This window comes from Cavia porcellus, unplaced genomic scaffold, assembly GCF_034190915.1.
Source record: "Cavia porcellus strain 051 isolate PalLab524CR breed Dunkin Hartley unplaced genomic scaffold, mCavPor4.1 scaffold_3, whole genome shotgun sequence".
Lineage (NCBI taxonomy): Eukaryota > Metazoa > Chordata > Mammalia > Rodentia > Caviidae > Cavia > Cavia porcellus.
The window spans coordinates 102,182,206-102,196,089 of NW_026947486.1; the positions used below are offsets into that span (position 1 = coordinate 102,182,206).

The 13,884-nt window shown below is 39.3% G+C and overlaps 1 protein-coding gene across 3 annotated transcripts in view; it reads right to left on the bottom strand.

The window, feature by feature from the left end:
• The window catches only part of Map7d3 (MAP7 domain containing 3), a 30,849-nt gene extending 17,184 nt beyond the window's left edge, over positions 1 to 13,665 (bottom strand). Inside the window, exons 1-8 of one of the 3 annotated variants that reach the window (XM_063246449.1) lie at positions 13,413 to 13,664; positions 10,580 to 10,678; positions 10,411 to 10,491; positions 8,863 to 9,026; positions 5,321 to 5,435; positions 4,702 to 4,725; positions 1,475 to 1,561; positions 157 to 282 (exon numbers count right to left, since the gene is read on the bottom strand). In XM_063246449.1, the coding sequence (XP_063102519.1) occupies positions 157 to 282; positions 1,475 to 1,561; positions 4,702 to 4,725; positions 5,321 to 5,435; positions 8,863 to 9,026; positions 10,411 to 10,491; positions 10,580 to 10,678; positions 13,413 to 13,479 (763 nt within the window). In that variant the 5' untranslated portion in view covers positions 13,480 to 13,664. Of the gene's footprint in view, positions 1 to 156; positions 283 to 1,474; positions 1,562 to 4,701; positions 4,726 to 5,320; positions 5,436 to 8,862; positions 9,027 to 10,410; positions 10,492 to 10,579; positions 10,679 to 13,412 lie in introns of all 3 variants that reach the window. The other 2 variants (XM_063246451.1, XM_063246450.1) reach the window with 2 other exon arrangements.
• Between the last annotated feature and the right edge of the window lie 219 nt (positions 13,666 to 13,884).

Below are 13,884 nucleotides of genomic sequence, written 5' to 3' on the forward strand. Positions count from 1 at the left end.
TATAAATTATACATTACTCAGATTACTCTATGATAAAAATCTGGAAACTAATGATTCAAATTGTTTTGAATATTAAATGCAACAAATTAAGTGATACAGCCCATTTCTGAAGTACAATCTCTAATACTTTCAAGCATTTCACTATATGATTATTACCTGGACTTTCTTTTCTTGTGATGGACAATGAAGCAGCACTCCTGCTTCTCACTACGGGTATTTTTGTTGGGGTAAGTAGATGACCGACTAAATTATTCTCTGGAGTATTATTATGACAGTGAGTAGCTAAATGAGAACAAATCAGAAAATATTCAGTGTGAGGTCTTACATATAAATAAAGGCAAAACGAGCAGGGGCAATATGAATTGTTATAAAAATGGTAACATTCCCAGTAAAACAACATCATAACATTGGATGCTGCCATCTGAAAAGATCACAGTGTCAGGAAGATACTACCAGAATAAAGGAGGAATGGCCACAGTGTAACGAAAGGACGAAATCTAGGTAAAGTACTTAATGGAACAATTCCCACACTCTAGAGTCTCTATGGGGAACTCAACATGAAGAAATATGTTGCTTAACAAACTTTTACAGTGAGTCCTACTGACAATCATCATGGTCAAGCCAGTCCACAGCCAATATTCATTGTCAAAAGCTCCCAGGGATTCAATGAATTCTTCTGTTAAAAATGAAATTTGTTGTAAATATCTTGCTCCAATAAATCTTTATGTTCATAAAGATCCTTGTAACAACAGCGTTTGTTCCAATAGCATTTAACCTGAGTCAGTTAATAGGCTCTTGTGTAAATAAACAGATCAGTGTAAAACAAAAAGCAACCAACATGGGTGAAAGGGAAATGCCAGGGGAAAAAGGTTTAAAAGAAACTAAATGAAGAAGTACTTTAGTAATAATGATATGCATTTCATCAATAATCAGCAGTGAAATCATGCACAAAAAAATCTATGTGGGTAATTCTATGAGGCAACAGAGCAAAGTGCTGACGTTCAGAATGTGGTCAATAATTTATACCTTCTCAACACAAACTGATAAAAATATTTGAATGGACTCAAATCTTCCAGTACAAAACCTATCCATCTGTAACAACATTTTGTTTTTTCAGCTTCATTATAGAACTGATGTAACTCATGACAGGAAATTTATACTTCATTTAAAGACAAACTTTTCTGGTTTCTGCCAGTTAAGCATGGCACCAATGCATACTTTTTAGTTCAAGAAGGGACATATTGGCTTCTCGTTTTAGGAATGACTTTTTTTATGTTTTATATTTTTTTTTGTCTTTTTCGTTTTTATCGGTACTAGGGATCGAACTCACAACTGCCTGCTTGCAAGGCAGGCGCTTATACCGCTGAGCTAAATCCCCAGCCCCCAGGAATGACTTTTTAAACATTTCAGATCGACACACACATAGCTCTTTTAAACTACTACATAATATTTATGCTTAAAAATAAATCATCACCTGTCTTCTCTTCCATATGTCCATTAGAGAGACGCATTTTACTCTCTTTTCGGTTCAAAGATGAGCTTCTCTTGTTTTCTGTTCTTACTAGAGATCAAGTACAAAGGAGAATTGTCAAAAACTACTTAAATATATTGTTTCAGGAGACAATTATTAGTCTTTTCGAAATTTTAGAAAAATATTCTCTACCCTTGTAAGAATTTAATTTCAAATACGGGGCAGAGTTTCTACATCTCCAAAATTAAAACTAGTTTACTTTTTGCTACCTGAAACGAAAAAGTAGTTGAGAAAATGGCAAAAATTAACAGGGAAAATGGCTGATTTTAACTGACAACATCCAAGTTCCCAAATGAGGAATATAAAACCCTTAATTTAAAACATTATCCGTGGTATCTAATACTAGAAGTAATTACACGTTAGTTACAACTGTTTTTTTTTTTTTTGTCTTTCTCTTTTTTATTGGTACCAGGGATCAAACTCATGACCACACACTTGCAAGGCAGGTGCTTATGCCGCTGAGCTAAATCCCCAGCCCCACAACTGGTTCTTATTTAAAACAAAATTGAGTACTAACATGTGGTACAGTTGTCACAACTTAAGCAACTCAGCTTAAGTGTAGACAAAGCAAGTTTACTTGAAATACTCTAGCAATGTCTATTTAAAAGAGAAATTCTCTTTGGGGACTTGTAATGTTAGTACATATGAGCAATATAGTGTGAATTGAAAAATCCTTAAAACGATAATATGACTGCACAGCATGAACCATAGATGTGTAAGTGATTCAAATGGGATTAAGTCATGTATTCTTTATTAGCATACTGCAAGAAATGACAAAATAGTGTGAACAGTTATTATGAGGCAGCAATGAATAGGAAAAAAAACAGACTATGTAAATCAACCAAAATTTAAAACAGGGTTATTTAAGATAGTACGTTAGATTATAAATTTCATTTCAGTGTGAGATGTTGATCTCTCTTGATTGAATAGGTTTCATCTCAATTCAAAGAGATTTTTCTGGAATCATTAATTACAGCATTCATCACTTTGGAGTGTGCACCATACTTTACCTTTAAGTGAATTATTTCAAAAAGCATCTTCCACATATACTTTGTATTAAAAACTAGTAAAGAAATTATTTAAATAGTTACTTGGAGTTACTCCTTAAGTGCAATTTAGTTGATTATTATCTTGAAAGTCACTATCTGGCTGTTTTCTTTACATGTCTCACAAATATGACAAGAAGACACAGTAATGAAAGTACACTCCTGTTTGCTCATTATATTAAATCTTTGCTAATCCCTGAAAGGAGTTAGGTAGTGAAACAGTTACACATAAACATAGTACATAAACATGACATTGCCATTAATGTTACCAATTTCTAAAGGACTTAGTTGGTGGACAAGAAATTAACTTTACCATGTGATAAGCAAGGTACTAGGGACAATCTTCCCACCTTAATATATGAATGAACTCAGGCTGTACACAAAGTGCTTGGGAATGCACAGTGAGGGAGGGGGTGATAAGTGGATCAGCTTAGACTATTATAAGGGAAAACATGATGCACTCAGACCAGGAAAACAATCTAACACCTCTCAAGCTCTTTGTTTTAACTGCAAGAGCCCTAAAAGTCCAAGTAACATAATGTGAGTTTGAACAAAACAAAACCTTTTTGCCCCAGAAATCCTTTCCAACATATTGCAACTGTAACATTGTTTGAGACAAAACCAGAAATCTTTTTCACTCAGCCACTGCAAACTTAATTATGCTTGTTCAATGGATACTGCCCACAATCTGTTGAATATAGAATTTTACATGTATCAACAGTGCTCAAAAAAAAAGGTCAAAGCAACTGATAATATAAAAGACATATTTTAAGATTCAGACTATTTTGTGAAGTAGTATTGTTGCACCTGTGTGTCTGAGATGTGGGTCTCAGTAAGTTGCCCATGCTGGCTCTGACTCTCAGGCCTCAAATGACCCCACTGCCCCAGATTCTCAAGGAGCTGCAACTACAGGTGTATAGCACCGTGACCAGCTATCTTCACAGTTTTTAATGGCTAAGTTGGAATGATACAGGTTTCCTTGTGATTTTCTTGCCAAGATCACATCCAGTGTTTCTTCTAGAAAGAATAATTTTCTAGGAATTGTCTAGAATGTAGGATTTTCCCCTTTGGACAGACGGATATGGTTGCTTAAAACATTTTAGTTATCAATGAGAAGTACCATGTGCTGCCAGCTAAAAATGGTCATTGATACACACTCTTGTAAAGACCTCTTCAAAATAAAAAAAAAACACTAACAAAAGGCAAACAACAGAAACAAAGTATTTGAAATATCCATGGCAGACAACTTCATTTTGTTTAAAACAACACTGCATTGTTACTATGAAGTACAAAGTAGAGCTTGGGAATAGAGCTATCATTAACCATTTATTTGTTTTGAGGGAAAAACAGACTTTTGGGTGAAAGGTACAATTTAAATATTGTGATCTACCTATTAAATGATCAAAATAAACCATAAAAACCATATGTCAACATAGAAATCACAGAGGTTCTTGAAGTCTTAACTATAAAACAAAGAAGGTAATTATACTTGCTTGTCAATTTCGTAAGTTTGCGGTGGGTAACAAATACGATGTATGTAAAGCAGACCAACCTATCCAGTGTTACACATATGCTATTATTTTCCTTAAATAATCAGGATATTTAATGGAAACTGAATGAATGCTCTGACTAGACCTCAGAAAACACAATTTCATTTATAAATTAGCCAGATACAAATTAACTTAAAAGCAAAATAAGCCATTATGTCACTTAATGGCAATGTCTTTTGGACAAAATAAGTTTCAGTTTGACCTACCTGAGCACAACAAGCTCATCTGCTATGATTAATAAAAAATCATGGTGCTGGGCACTGTAGCATATACCTGTAATCCCAGTATTTGGGAGGCTGAGGCAGAAGGATTGTAACAAGTTTGAGGCCAGCCTGGACTACACAGTGAGTTCAAAGCTAGCCTGAACTACGTAGTGAGACTGCCTCAAAAAAAAATCATGGTACAAGGATTTATATTGATAAAAATATAAATATTAGTCTCTCTGCTGTAAATATGGCACTCTTAAAATAAGTGTAATGTTTCATAAATATAAAGCAGTGCTGCAAAAATATAAATGACTGATTCCCTTAAATTGAAATTCAAATTCAGTAGAATATAAGAAATAACTACTTACATTCACCGGATGAAATCTGAAGACCTGTAAATGACATAGGTAGTGTTTAATGAAAGCAGATGAGATCTGTTGAAGTTTTTCATTAGGTACAGATTGTTTATTGACTAAAATAAAAGTTAACCATATTTCAAGAAGAAAGTAACATTAGCAGAAACAAAATGAGTTTTCATGATGTGATGTTTTCAGTTCTCTGGAGCACACGTGCATTCCTTAGGCACAGGATGTTCACAGTCACGTGTTACAAATTAATAAATTTAGCTTATGTTTTATCAAATTGTGCGCAATTATATCCACACATTAGAAATTCATAGTGAGTCAATGCCAACCAAGGCAGATATTTTGTTCTTTAAATATGCATTGCATAATCTGTGTATTCACTATTTTTAGGCTGATTATAAATTTAGGTAACATTGGGGATATACTGAATTTAAATCTGTTATGAAATCTTTCTTATGCATTGGTATATGACATGAATTTAATCATAAATTTACTATGTAGATCATTTGCATTCAGGACATAAAGACTAAAACTTCACTATAAAGGCAACCTTCTACCCACTGCCAATATTCAAGCATGAACATTAACAAACTTAAAAATTGACAACTGCATTATTGATTACCGATCTGGCTTTCACAGGTCACTGCAGGAGAGCCCTCCCATGACCATCGCTTTTGCTTCTGATCCATACGATTACTTCGTTCCAAAGTACGAGAAAGAACCGCTTTAAATCTTTCCTATGTAACAAAAATGTCAAAGCATATTTATACATTCATTACATGGGTTAATATAATTTTGACTTGTGTTTCTGGTAACAAACCTCATCAGGTAGAAGTATTTTTCATATCATTGGAGACATGTTCGAAGTGTCTACCAATGCTTCTCTTGAATAAATCTACGGATCTTGTAGCAAGAAACTGACCACATTTCCCTCTTTGCTTGTATTAGGAAACTTAGAATCACATTTTTAGCCTATTTTTAGCAACTTTACAAATACCCAGTGGTATATAGCCATGTATGCTAAACATACCTTATGCATTACTATTTCCCTACCTCAACTTTCCCTTTGCCTCATTCCCCACACCACTGATTTTATCATCTAGTATGGTATATAGATATTATTCAAATTATCTTAACATTTTTTGTGGAATGATGGGGGGAAATATCAACATACATGTATACATAAGTGAAATTTTTGACAGAATAATCTATTCTACCCATATCTGTAAAAAGTAAATTCTGGTGTTAACGAGTTAAGTTTCAGTAAAGATAACCAATGACGTCTTGACCTCAATTGCAACTTAAACTGGTCAGAACAACTATAGAGATTATACATCACACTGCAACCCAACAACTGTGCTTCCAGAAATGAGTTCCAGTGGGGTTGGATGTGTAGCTCCACTGGTAGGAATAGTAGGGTGCTTGCTTAGCATGTGCGAAGACCTGAGTCCCAAGTTCAGTCACAAGAAAAGGGAAGGGACAGGATGGGACACGAGGAGAAAAAGAACAAAAAAGAAAAAGCTGCTTTTATTAACTAGTAGCTCTGTTACTTATCAGGGAAGTAGCTGAGTGGGACAGAATTTGCTTAATATGTGCAAAGCCTTGGCCTCAAGCCACAGCACCAAAACAAATCAAAGCAATAAATAACTTTCCAGAAATGAGTTCTTTGCTGAGATATTTCTCATCCCTGTACTGGGACACACCTTGGACTATACTTGAGAAAGCACATCAACCTCAGGGCTGGATATTTTCTATTCTCCCCTAACAATGGTTTCACAGTAACATTGTTCTTTGAATGTCCCCACCATTTCTCTGAGGGAAAAGACAAAAATACTAGGAAAATGAAATAAAATTTAGCTAATGACAATATTTGAAAATTGTACTTTCAAACAAAAAGTGAGTTAGTCTAAATTACTTAGAAACCCTGGAACTATAATACACTGTAAGAGATGACTCTTGCCTTATTAAAATATTCATAATTCTATTCCATTGGTTTCAAATGCACTGATCCTCTGTGTTCCTTCAGATTCCTTCTTGTATCTGTGGCCATCTATGGCTCACATGTAAATTTCTATCATATTTATCTCCCATCTCCACAAATGCTTCCTTCTCTGCTCGCCAGAACTCCTTTTTTTTTTTTTTGTCTTTTTCCTTTTTATCGGTACCAGGGATTGAACCCACGACTGCCTGCTTGCAACGCAGGCGCTTATGCCACTGAGCTAAATCCCCAGCCCCTAGAACTCCTTTTCTTGTATGTTCAGCCTACTTATAGTATCTCCTGCTCTGTCTTGGATTCATCCACAGCAGCTCTCTGGGATTCTCTTTTGCCTTTTCTCCTTGGCTTTCTGCCCTTTCTCCTACCATGCTCTCAGTGCCTTTTCTGTCTGCAGTATTGTTTTATTATACCTTATTTTTCTTCTCTCTCTCTCGGTTTCCTCTTTTACTGAGATGGTTCTCCTTTTTTCTCTCAGTCCTTAGGACTGTCTCCTCCCAGGAGGCTGTCCCTCATTCTGTGCAATTTCCTACTTTCATTTTTTGGTTTTCAACCTGTCTTTTCTTAGTCATTCTCTCCCTTCCCTTCCTCTGACTCTTTTTCTTCTTCTTCCTCCCTCTCTCCCCCTCAGGCTTTCATTTCTTTACCACTGAGAAATAAAATAAAGGAGCTGTTTCAGAGGATGATGGCAAGTAACAGAAATTCTGAATGAGATTTTACCAAGTAATGGAACATGAAACATACAGAGAACAACTAGCATCAGAAAAAGTTCAGAAAGACAAAGGGGAAGAGGGACCAGACCACAGACAGGGAAGAAATGGCAGAAGAGCAGTCTTAGAATAAGGAAGAGCTCCAGATGGGGTACAAGACTGTGTGAACCAGGAAGACAGGACACCACAGCGAAAGACAGAGAAATGCTTTGGGAAAAAGTGGAACAAAGAGAAAGGGACAGACAAAGAAGTACTAAAATTAGAGCAATAGAAAATAAGAGGGGGAAGCCAAGCATGATGGTAAGAAGCCTGTAATCACAGCACTTTGTGTTCGAGCCTAGCCTGGGCAACTTAGTGAGACCATGTCTGAAAACAAAAAAAATATTTTACAAAAATGGGCTGGTGATGCAGCTCACTACCAAGACCCTGGGTTCAAGTCCCCATACTAAAAAAAAATCAATCAATAAAGTGACAAAGAGAGAGACAGAGACAGAGACAGAGAGAAGAAGAGAGAGAGACTGAGAACAGCAGGCAGACTTCAAAGATGAAACACTGGAGAGAATTTAAGACCAAGACAAAGCTAAGCAAAGAAAAGTGAGCTGCCTCATGCAGAAAAAGGTCTGAGTAAGACAGTCTAAGTCTTACCTAGGGACACCTGAGAGTCACTGGAATAAAGAGACAGAGTTGGCATCAGAAAACACATGTGTCATTCAGAAGGGGTCAAGCGTACTCACAGCAAAGGAGTGGAATGCATGGCGAGATAAATAGTGTCAAAAAGAAAAGCACACCCGGCGAGGTAAGGCAGCCAGATGCGCAGGGTATACAACGAAAGAGAAGCCGACTGAAGAGACACAGAAGGGAGAAAGAAAGGCCGTAAGAAAGCCACTGACTCATACCAACCGTGTGCCAGCGACACCAAAAAAACCAGCCAGAGAAGAAAAGAGCAGGGCAGAGCCATGCAATGAGAGGCAGAATGCTGACTATGAATCACAGGTCCAGGGGGCCCTGTGAGGAAGAGACTGTGAGCAAGAGGGATCCGGGGGAGCAGAGAGCCATGGACACGGGAGGGAACTGGGAGCAAGAGGAAAGAACAAGCACCGCCTGGATTAAGGAGTTGCAGATAGAGGGCTTGAGTGAAACCAGCGAGCCAGGCCTGTCAAGGCGTGGGGGGGGAGGGGTGCCTTGGTGTCCAGGCAGTGGGATGGTAGTGAATGTGCTTTACAGTAGAACAGCCCAGGAGAAACCCCAGCCTGCAGATATCCCATGAGCCACATCCAGAAGGTCTACAGAGTTCCTCCTCCCTCCTGAGGTTAGTGAGTCTAAGCCCCTGGGCCCTTATCAGGAAAGAACCAAAAGAGCAGGGAGGTCCTGCTTCCCTTTCCACAGGGCCAGTAAAGGTCTAGAGGGGCCATGACAGCAACAGTGCCTATCATCAGATGAACAGGCAGCAAAATTACAAACCTGATCTTCTTCTAATTTTTGTTTTCTTTTTTCTTCTGCTAATACCCTTCTTCTTTCATCTTTTTCTTTCTGTTCCCGTAGCTTTCGGTGCTTCTCTTCCAAATATTTTTCATACTGGATCTTGGCCTTTCTTTCTTTTTCATGCAGTTGTAGTTCTTTATTGGCTGAAATATTCCAAATACATTTTCAAAGTGCAAGGGCCAAGCGAGTAAGTTTTCCACATTATATGCATAGAAGGAAACAGTCAATACATCTCACTCTGCTTCTTAAAATAACATAACCTGTAACAGTAACTAATGATTTATTATAGATGGGAACTATATTTCATGGGATATTCATTTCACTCTGCAGAACTTGGGGTCTTTAGGCCATATGACTCTCATCCAGTACAAACTAAAATTCCAAATTAAAAAGAAATATTTTCCTTTATATGATGTTTTTGCTAGCTTGAGGTGAAGTCAAACTTCTCCAGTTTAAAATGCTATTTAAAAATACAAGTAGAAAAACAAATACACGGCAAGAATGTATGCTCTGCTTCCATCTACTAGTAAGCTTTTTTCTATGTCTGTACCTTTCAGGCCATGTTAAGCATGCAGAGTTTACCTTAAAGGACTTAGCCATATACGATATTATAGAAAATCATGCTTTCTTGTATTCAAATTTTCTCTCACTACAACCTGGAGAGTATCTATGCACCTGTAAAATACTCTCCCTATGACAGTACTCTCTCTTTCTACATCCTCTCTATCAAAACTGATAAACTTTAATAAAATTGAGCACTGGTTTCTCAGTGGCTTCACAAGATCAAAGACAAAAGATACATAGTTGAAAAATATACTTTCAAGTTGTACAAAGATTATTCTTTTTTTTGTTTGTTTCTTTGAGCCATAGCCTCACTATGTAATTCAGGCTGGCCTTGAACTCACAATGTAGCCTAGGCTGCCCGCAAGCTTGTGGAGAGCCTCCTACCTCAGCCTCCCAAGTGCTGGGATTATAGGTGTGTGCCACTAAGCCCAGCTGAAAATTCATTCTTTTAGGTTGTAATTTATAACAGAAATCATACTTTAGAACTACAGCAATCAGTAAAAAGACAATCTTTTATTATTTTCATTTTAAGAATTTTACTGTATTCTTATTCAGTCTGTTTTTGCAAATGTTAAAATAATTGTACCTGAGTTTTCAGAAAACTAAAGGTACAAACTACCCTTTCAAAGGTAATTTAGTCACAGATTTTTTTTTCTTTTCCAGACAGGGTCTTGCTAGGTAGTTGAGGCTTGTCTGAAATCACTATGTAGCCCAGGATGGCCTTGAACTCACAGCAATCCTCCTGCCTCAGTCTCCCAAATGCTGTGATTACAGGTGCACCACCATTTTCGGCTAGTCAAAGATTTTTCCTGGGCTTTAAAAAATCTGAATAAGCAGATTGAAACCAATCCAATGCCATTTCATAAGAGAAGTTATAATCTATAAATATAGGGAAAGTAAACTCAGTTCAGAAATATTAACCTTTACACAAAATTCATTAATTTAAGAAAATTGAAAACATACCATCTTGTCTCTGTTTTTCTTCTCTGCGCTCTTTTGCTAACTTTTGTTTTATATCGTTTTTAAGCACAGATCCATCTATAACTAAAAAAATATAGTGAGATATTAACATGATATCAAATTTTAAAGATATGATATTTTGACATCTATCAAAGTACTACAGAAATTATACCTGGTTTAACTGATGATCTCATGTTGGGTGAATAAATAACCAAAGAATTAACTCCAATCTGACTCCGTCTTTCTTCAGCTATTGCACGGGCCTCAGCAACTATGATACCGGGAGATAAAGGAAACGGATTAGATATTAATGATACAAACAGCTAATATGGGAGTTGGCAAACCTCAGTCAACTGTCTTTGATAATGAAAGGTCAGATCTCTTCCATAGAGTAAAATCAAGACTGCTGAATGTGGGTCAACAACAAAGATGCAACACTTTAGGAACTGAAGTGTTTACAATGGGTGCGCCAAGGTATCTGTGGATATAAAGGCAATCAGCACTGTTAGCGGCAGTGGCAGCACAAGCTTGTGGATGACTAGGAACCCAGTGATTAATAGCATAAAGTTAACACCATTAATAGCATGGTGCACTTCTATAGTTCTTATCTTCACTCTAAACCCAAATGAAGGTAAAAGTTACCTTTTGCTTGGCGATAAAGACAATGTATAGAAAGCATTACTAAAACAGGATTACGAATCTTAGTATTTTTCTAAAAACAGTTGTGTCAAGTAACGTGTATCATTTCACCACTTACAAAGTTCAGTTGTGGTACTTCGTTTAATTCTTGCAACAATTCTAAAAAGTAGAATTATTTTCCCCAGAAAGCTAAAACTTCCAGAGGACCACAATATCCAAACCTAGACATGCCATCTATTTTCTATATTTAAAGCTATCCACAGCAGATTGCTTATGTGGAAAGATATTAAGATATTAAGCTCCCCATTAGAGTATACATTTAAATTGCAGAAGCTGCTCTGGATTTTCTAGCTGACATGCCAGCCACCAGAATAACTTTTAAGGTTTCTTCCCCTCTAAAATTCTACAATAATCAGGCTCTCAAAATCTGTAGTCTTTCCTGCATTTGCAGAAAGTGTTCTTTGTGTAAATTTAGAAAAGAAACTGAAAAGTGTGAAATTAGAAACTGAAAAATTATGTGAATTTAGAAAAGAAAGAAGGGAAAAATGACAAGTCAGTGGCAAAGTTTCTTTGTTCATCTGGATGAAACGTTCAAATAAACTTTATTTTAAAACAATTCTGCATAAATGTGAAAAGCATTTCATTAAATTATGTTCCTGCAGCCTTAATACAGTGCTAGACACAGAAAACAGCTCAGTAAATTCAGATGTATACATTTATGTAAGATAGACTACACACATTAAAGGCTACATTCATAATTGAGGAAAATAAGTATATGCAGACGCTACCCTGACCTACTAAGGTGTTTGTTCAGGTCACCATTTTAACTCAGGCAGCCAGACTCCCAGCAGATGAAATTGACCTTCTAGCAAAAACATTTCACTGTTCCCTTTGACCCCTTTAGGAAAAGGCTGACAGCAAGACAGAAGTTCTAACCACGCTGGTGCTGTGAAAGTCTACAGTCTCTTTTCAATTCCTAATAGGAAAGGGTCAAGAAGGATGTAAACGAGGGTTCTGGATTAAGCCTTTCTTGGGTATGGTTTTATTTTTATTTTTAAATTGTGAAATATCATATATTCATGCAACTGTCCAGTAATTTTAAATTACATTCTAACAGTCCACATACAAAAATTTCAGGAGCTACCCAGACCATGGCTCCTTCAACATACTGGAATATATACTGATGAATCTCAATCAATCAATGAACTAAACTTATTATCAGAGAACCTTAGGTGTCAACAAGCAATGTGACAATCCATTGCAAGCTGGCTCTCTTAGGTGCATACGAGAGAGAGGCACTTTTCTCCTGGACACGGTGAGAATGTAATTTACTTCTAACATTCTTTGGCAAGGTGATTCAAAGTGTTCTTCAGTAGCACATGGTCTTCCAATCTCAGTCTAAACGAGCTTTTTAATTGCAAATGAGAAAAATTCCCTAAGAATTTCAATAAAAAGTAATATCATTTTACTTAGTAGCAGGAATTAGCTTGAAAGCAAGCTCAAAGCAACGTTCCACAAGACATACTATGTCGCTCAAGTAGTGGAACAGTCTCCTGAACCAAGCAATGTGCTCTGCTCCCAAATTTGATTAAATTAACGGTCTTTGGGGGATGAGGGCAGTATTTTTTGGCGATGGGACCTGTCGAGAAGAATGCACTCCAAAAGTGCTAATTCTCCTTCAGTTCAGCCTAGGGACTGCAAGATGTCCCACAGAAGGTGACATCTTGTCGAAGTCATGTGGTATACAGCACACAAATGAGGAGATGCAGAGTCAAGTTTTTGTTTTTTCTTTTACTCCTGCAACTTTCAACTCCCCTTCCCCCAGCACCTTCCTCCCTGGACCGGGACCGAGAGGGTGTGAAGCCGCGGGCTAGGGACAACGCAAACTTTCCGCGCGGGGAAGCGCGGTCGTGGCACTCGGGGCCGGGCGCGCACTCGCTCCTCCCGGCCGATGCCCGCTGGAAGGCGGGGCCGCAGCCGCGGCCGTCGGCGGGGTTCGAGGTCCCAGCCGCGCCCGCCCGCCCGCCCGCAGCGCCCGTTAGGTCCGCCGCGCCCCGCCGCCCGCCAGCCGGGGTTCGGCCCTAGACAGCGGCCTGTCGCCGCTTGGCAGCGGGACTCCGGCTGGGGCGGCGCAGCTCGGCCGTCCCCCACTTCGCCCCCGGCCGATGGACGGCCCCCGTCCCGTCCTGTCCTGTCCCGTCCCGGGGCTCTCGCGGGGTGAGGGGAAGACCGGACGGCGTAAGGCAACTCCGGAAAAAAGTTTTCAAGAGTCCGCCACACGCTCCGCCGGCCCCCGAGGCCGCCAAACCCCTACTCCCGCGCGGGCCTGAGGCCCCCCCGCCCCGCGGAGCTGCCGGCCCGCTCACCCATGCGTTCCCGCAGGCCCCGCAAGGATGTGGTGCCGCTGCCGCGGGCGACGGCGCGGTCCGCCATCTTCGGAGCCCAGCTGGGACCCACCAGTAGCTCAGGGGCCGCAGTGCGCAGGCGCGGGAGCGCCCTGGGCCGGGGCCGGGGCTGGGACCCCGGCGGGCGGGGCGGGGCTGGGCCCGAAGGCCCTTTCGGACCTTCGCCTTGGGCAGCCAGGCTTTTTGCCCACTGCTGCACCGGCGAGGTAGCCACTAACTTCTCTGAGGACGCCTTCTCCTAGCTTCGGCGTTCTACCCCTGTATCCTGAGCGCCAGCCAATCAGCAGCCTCCTTGGCGATCCAACATCCCTTTCCTCCGTTTATCACTCTACCTAGCAACTCTGTAACATTCCATCCTTCCCCACTCATTCATTCAGTTAAGGAGTGTTTATGATGTGCCTTCTGTGCATTTATGTCATGAGTTTGCTAATCT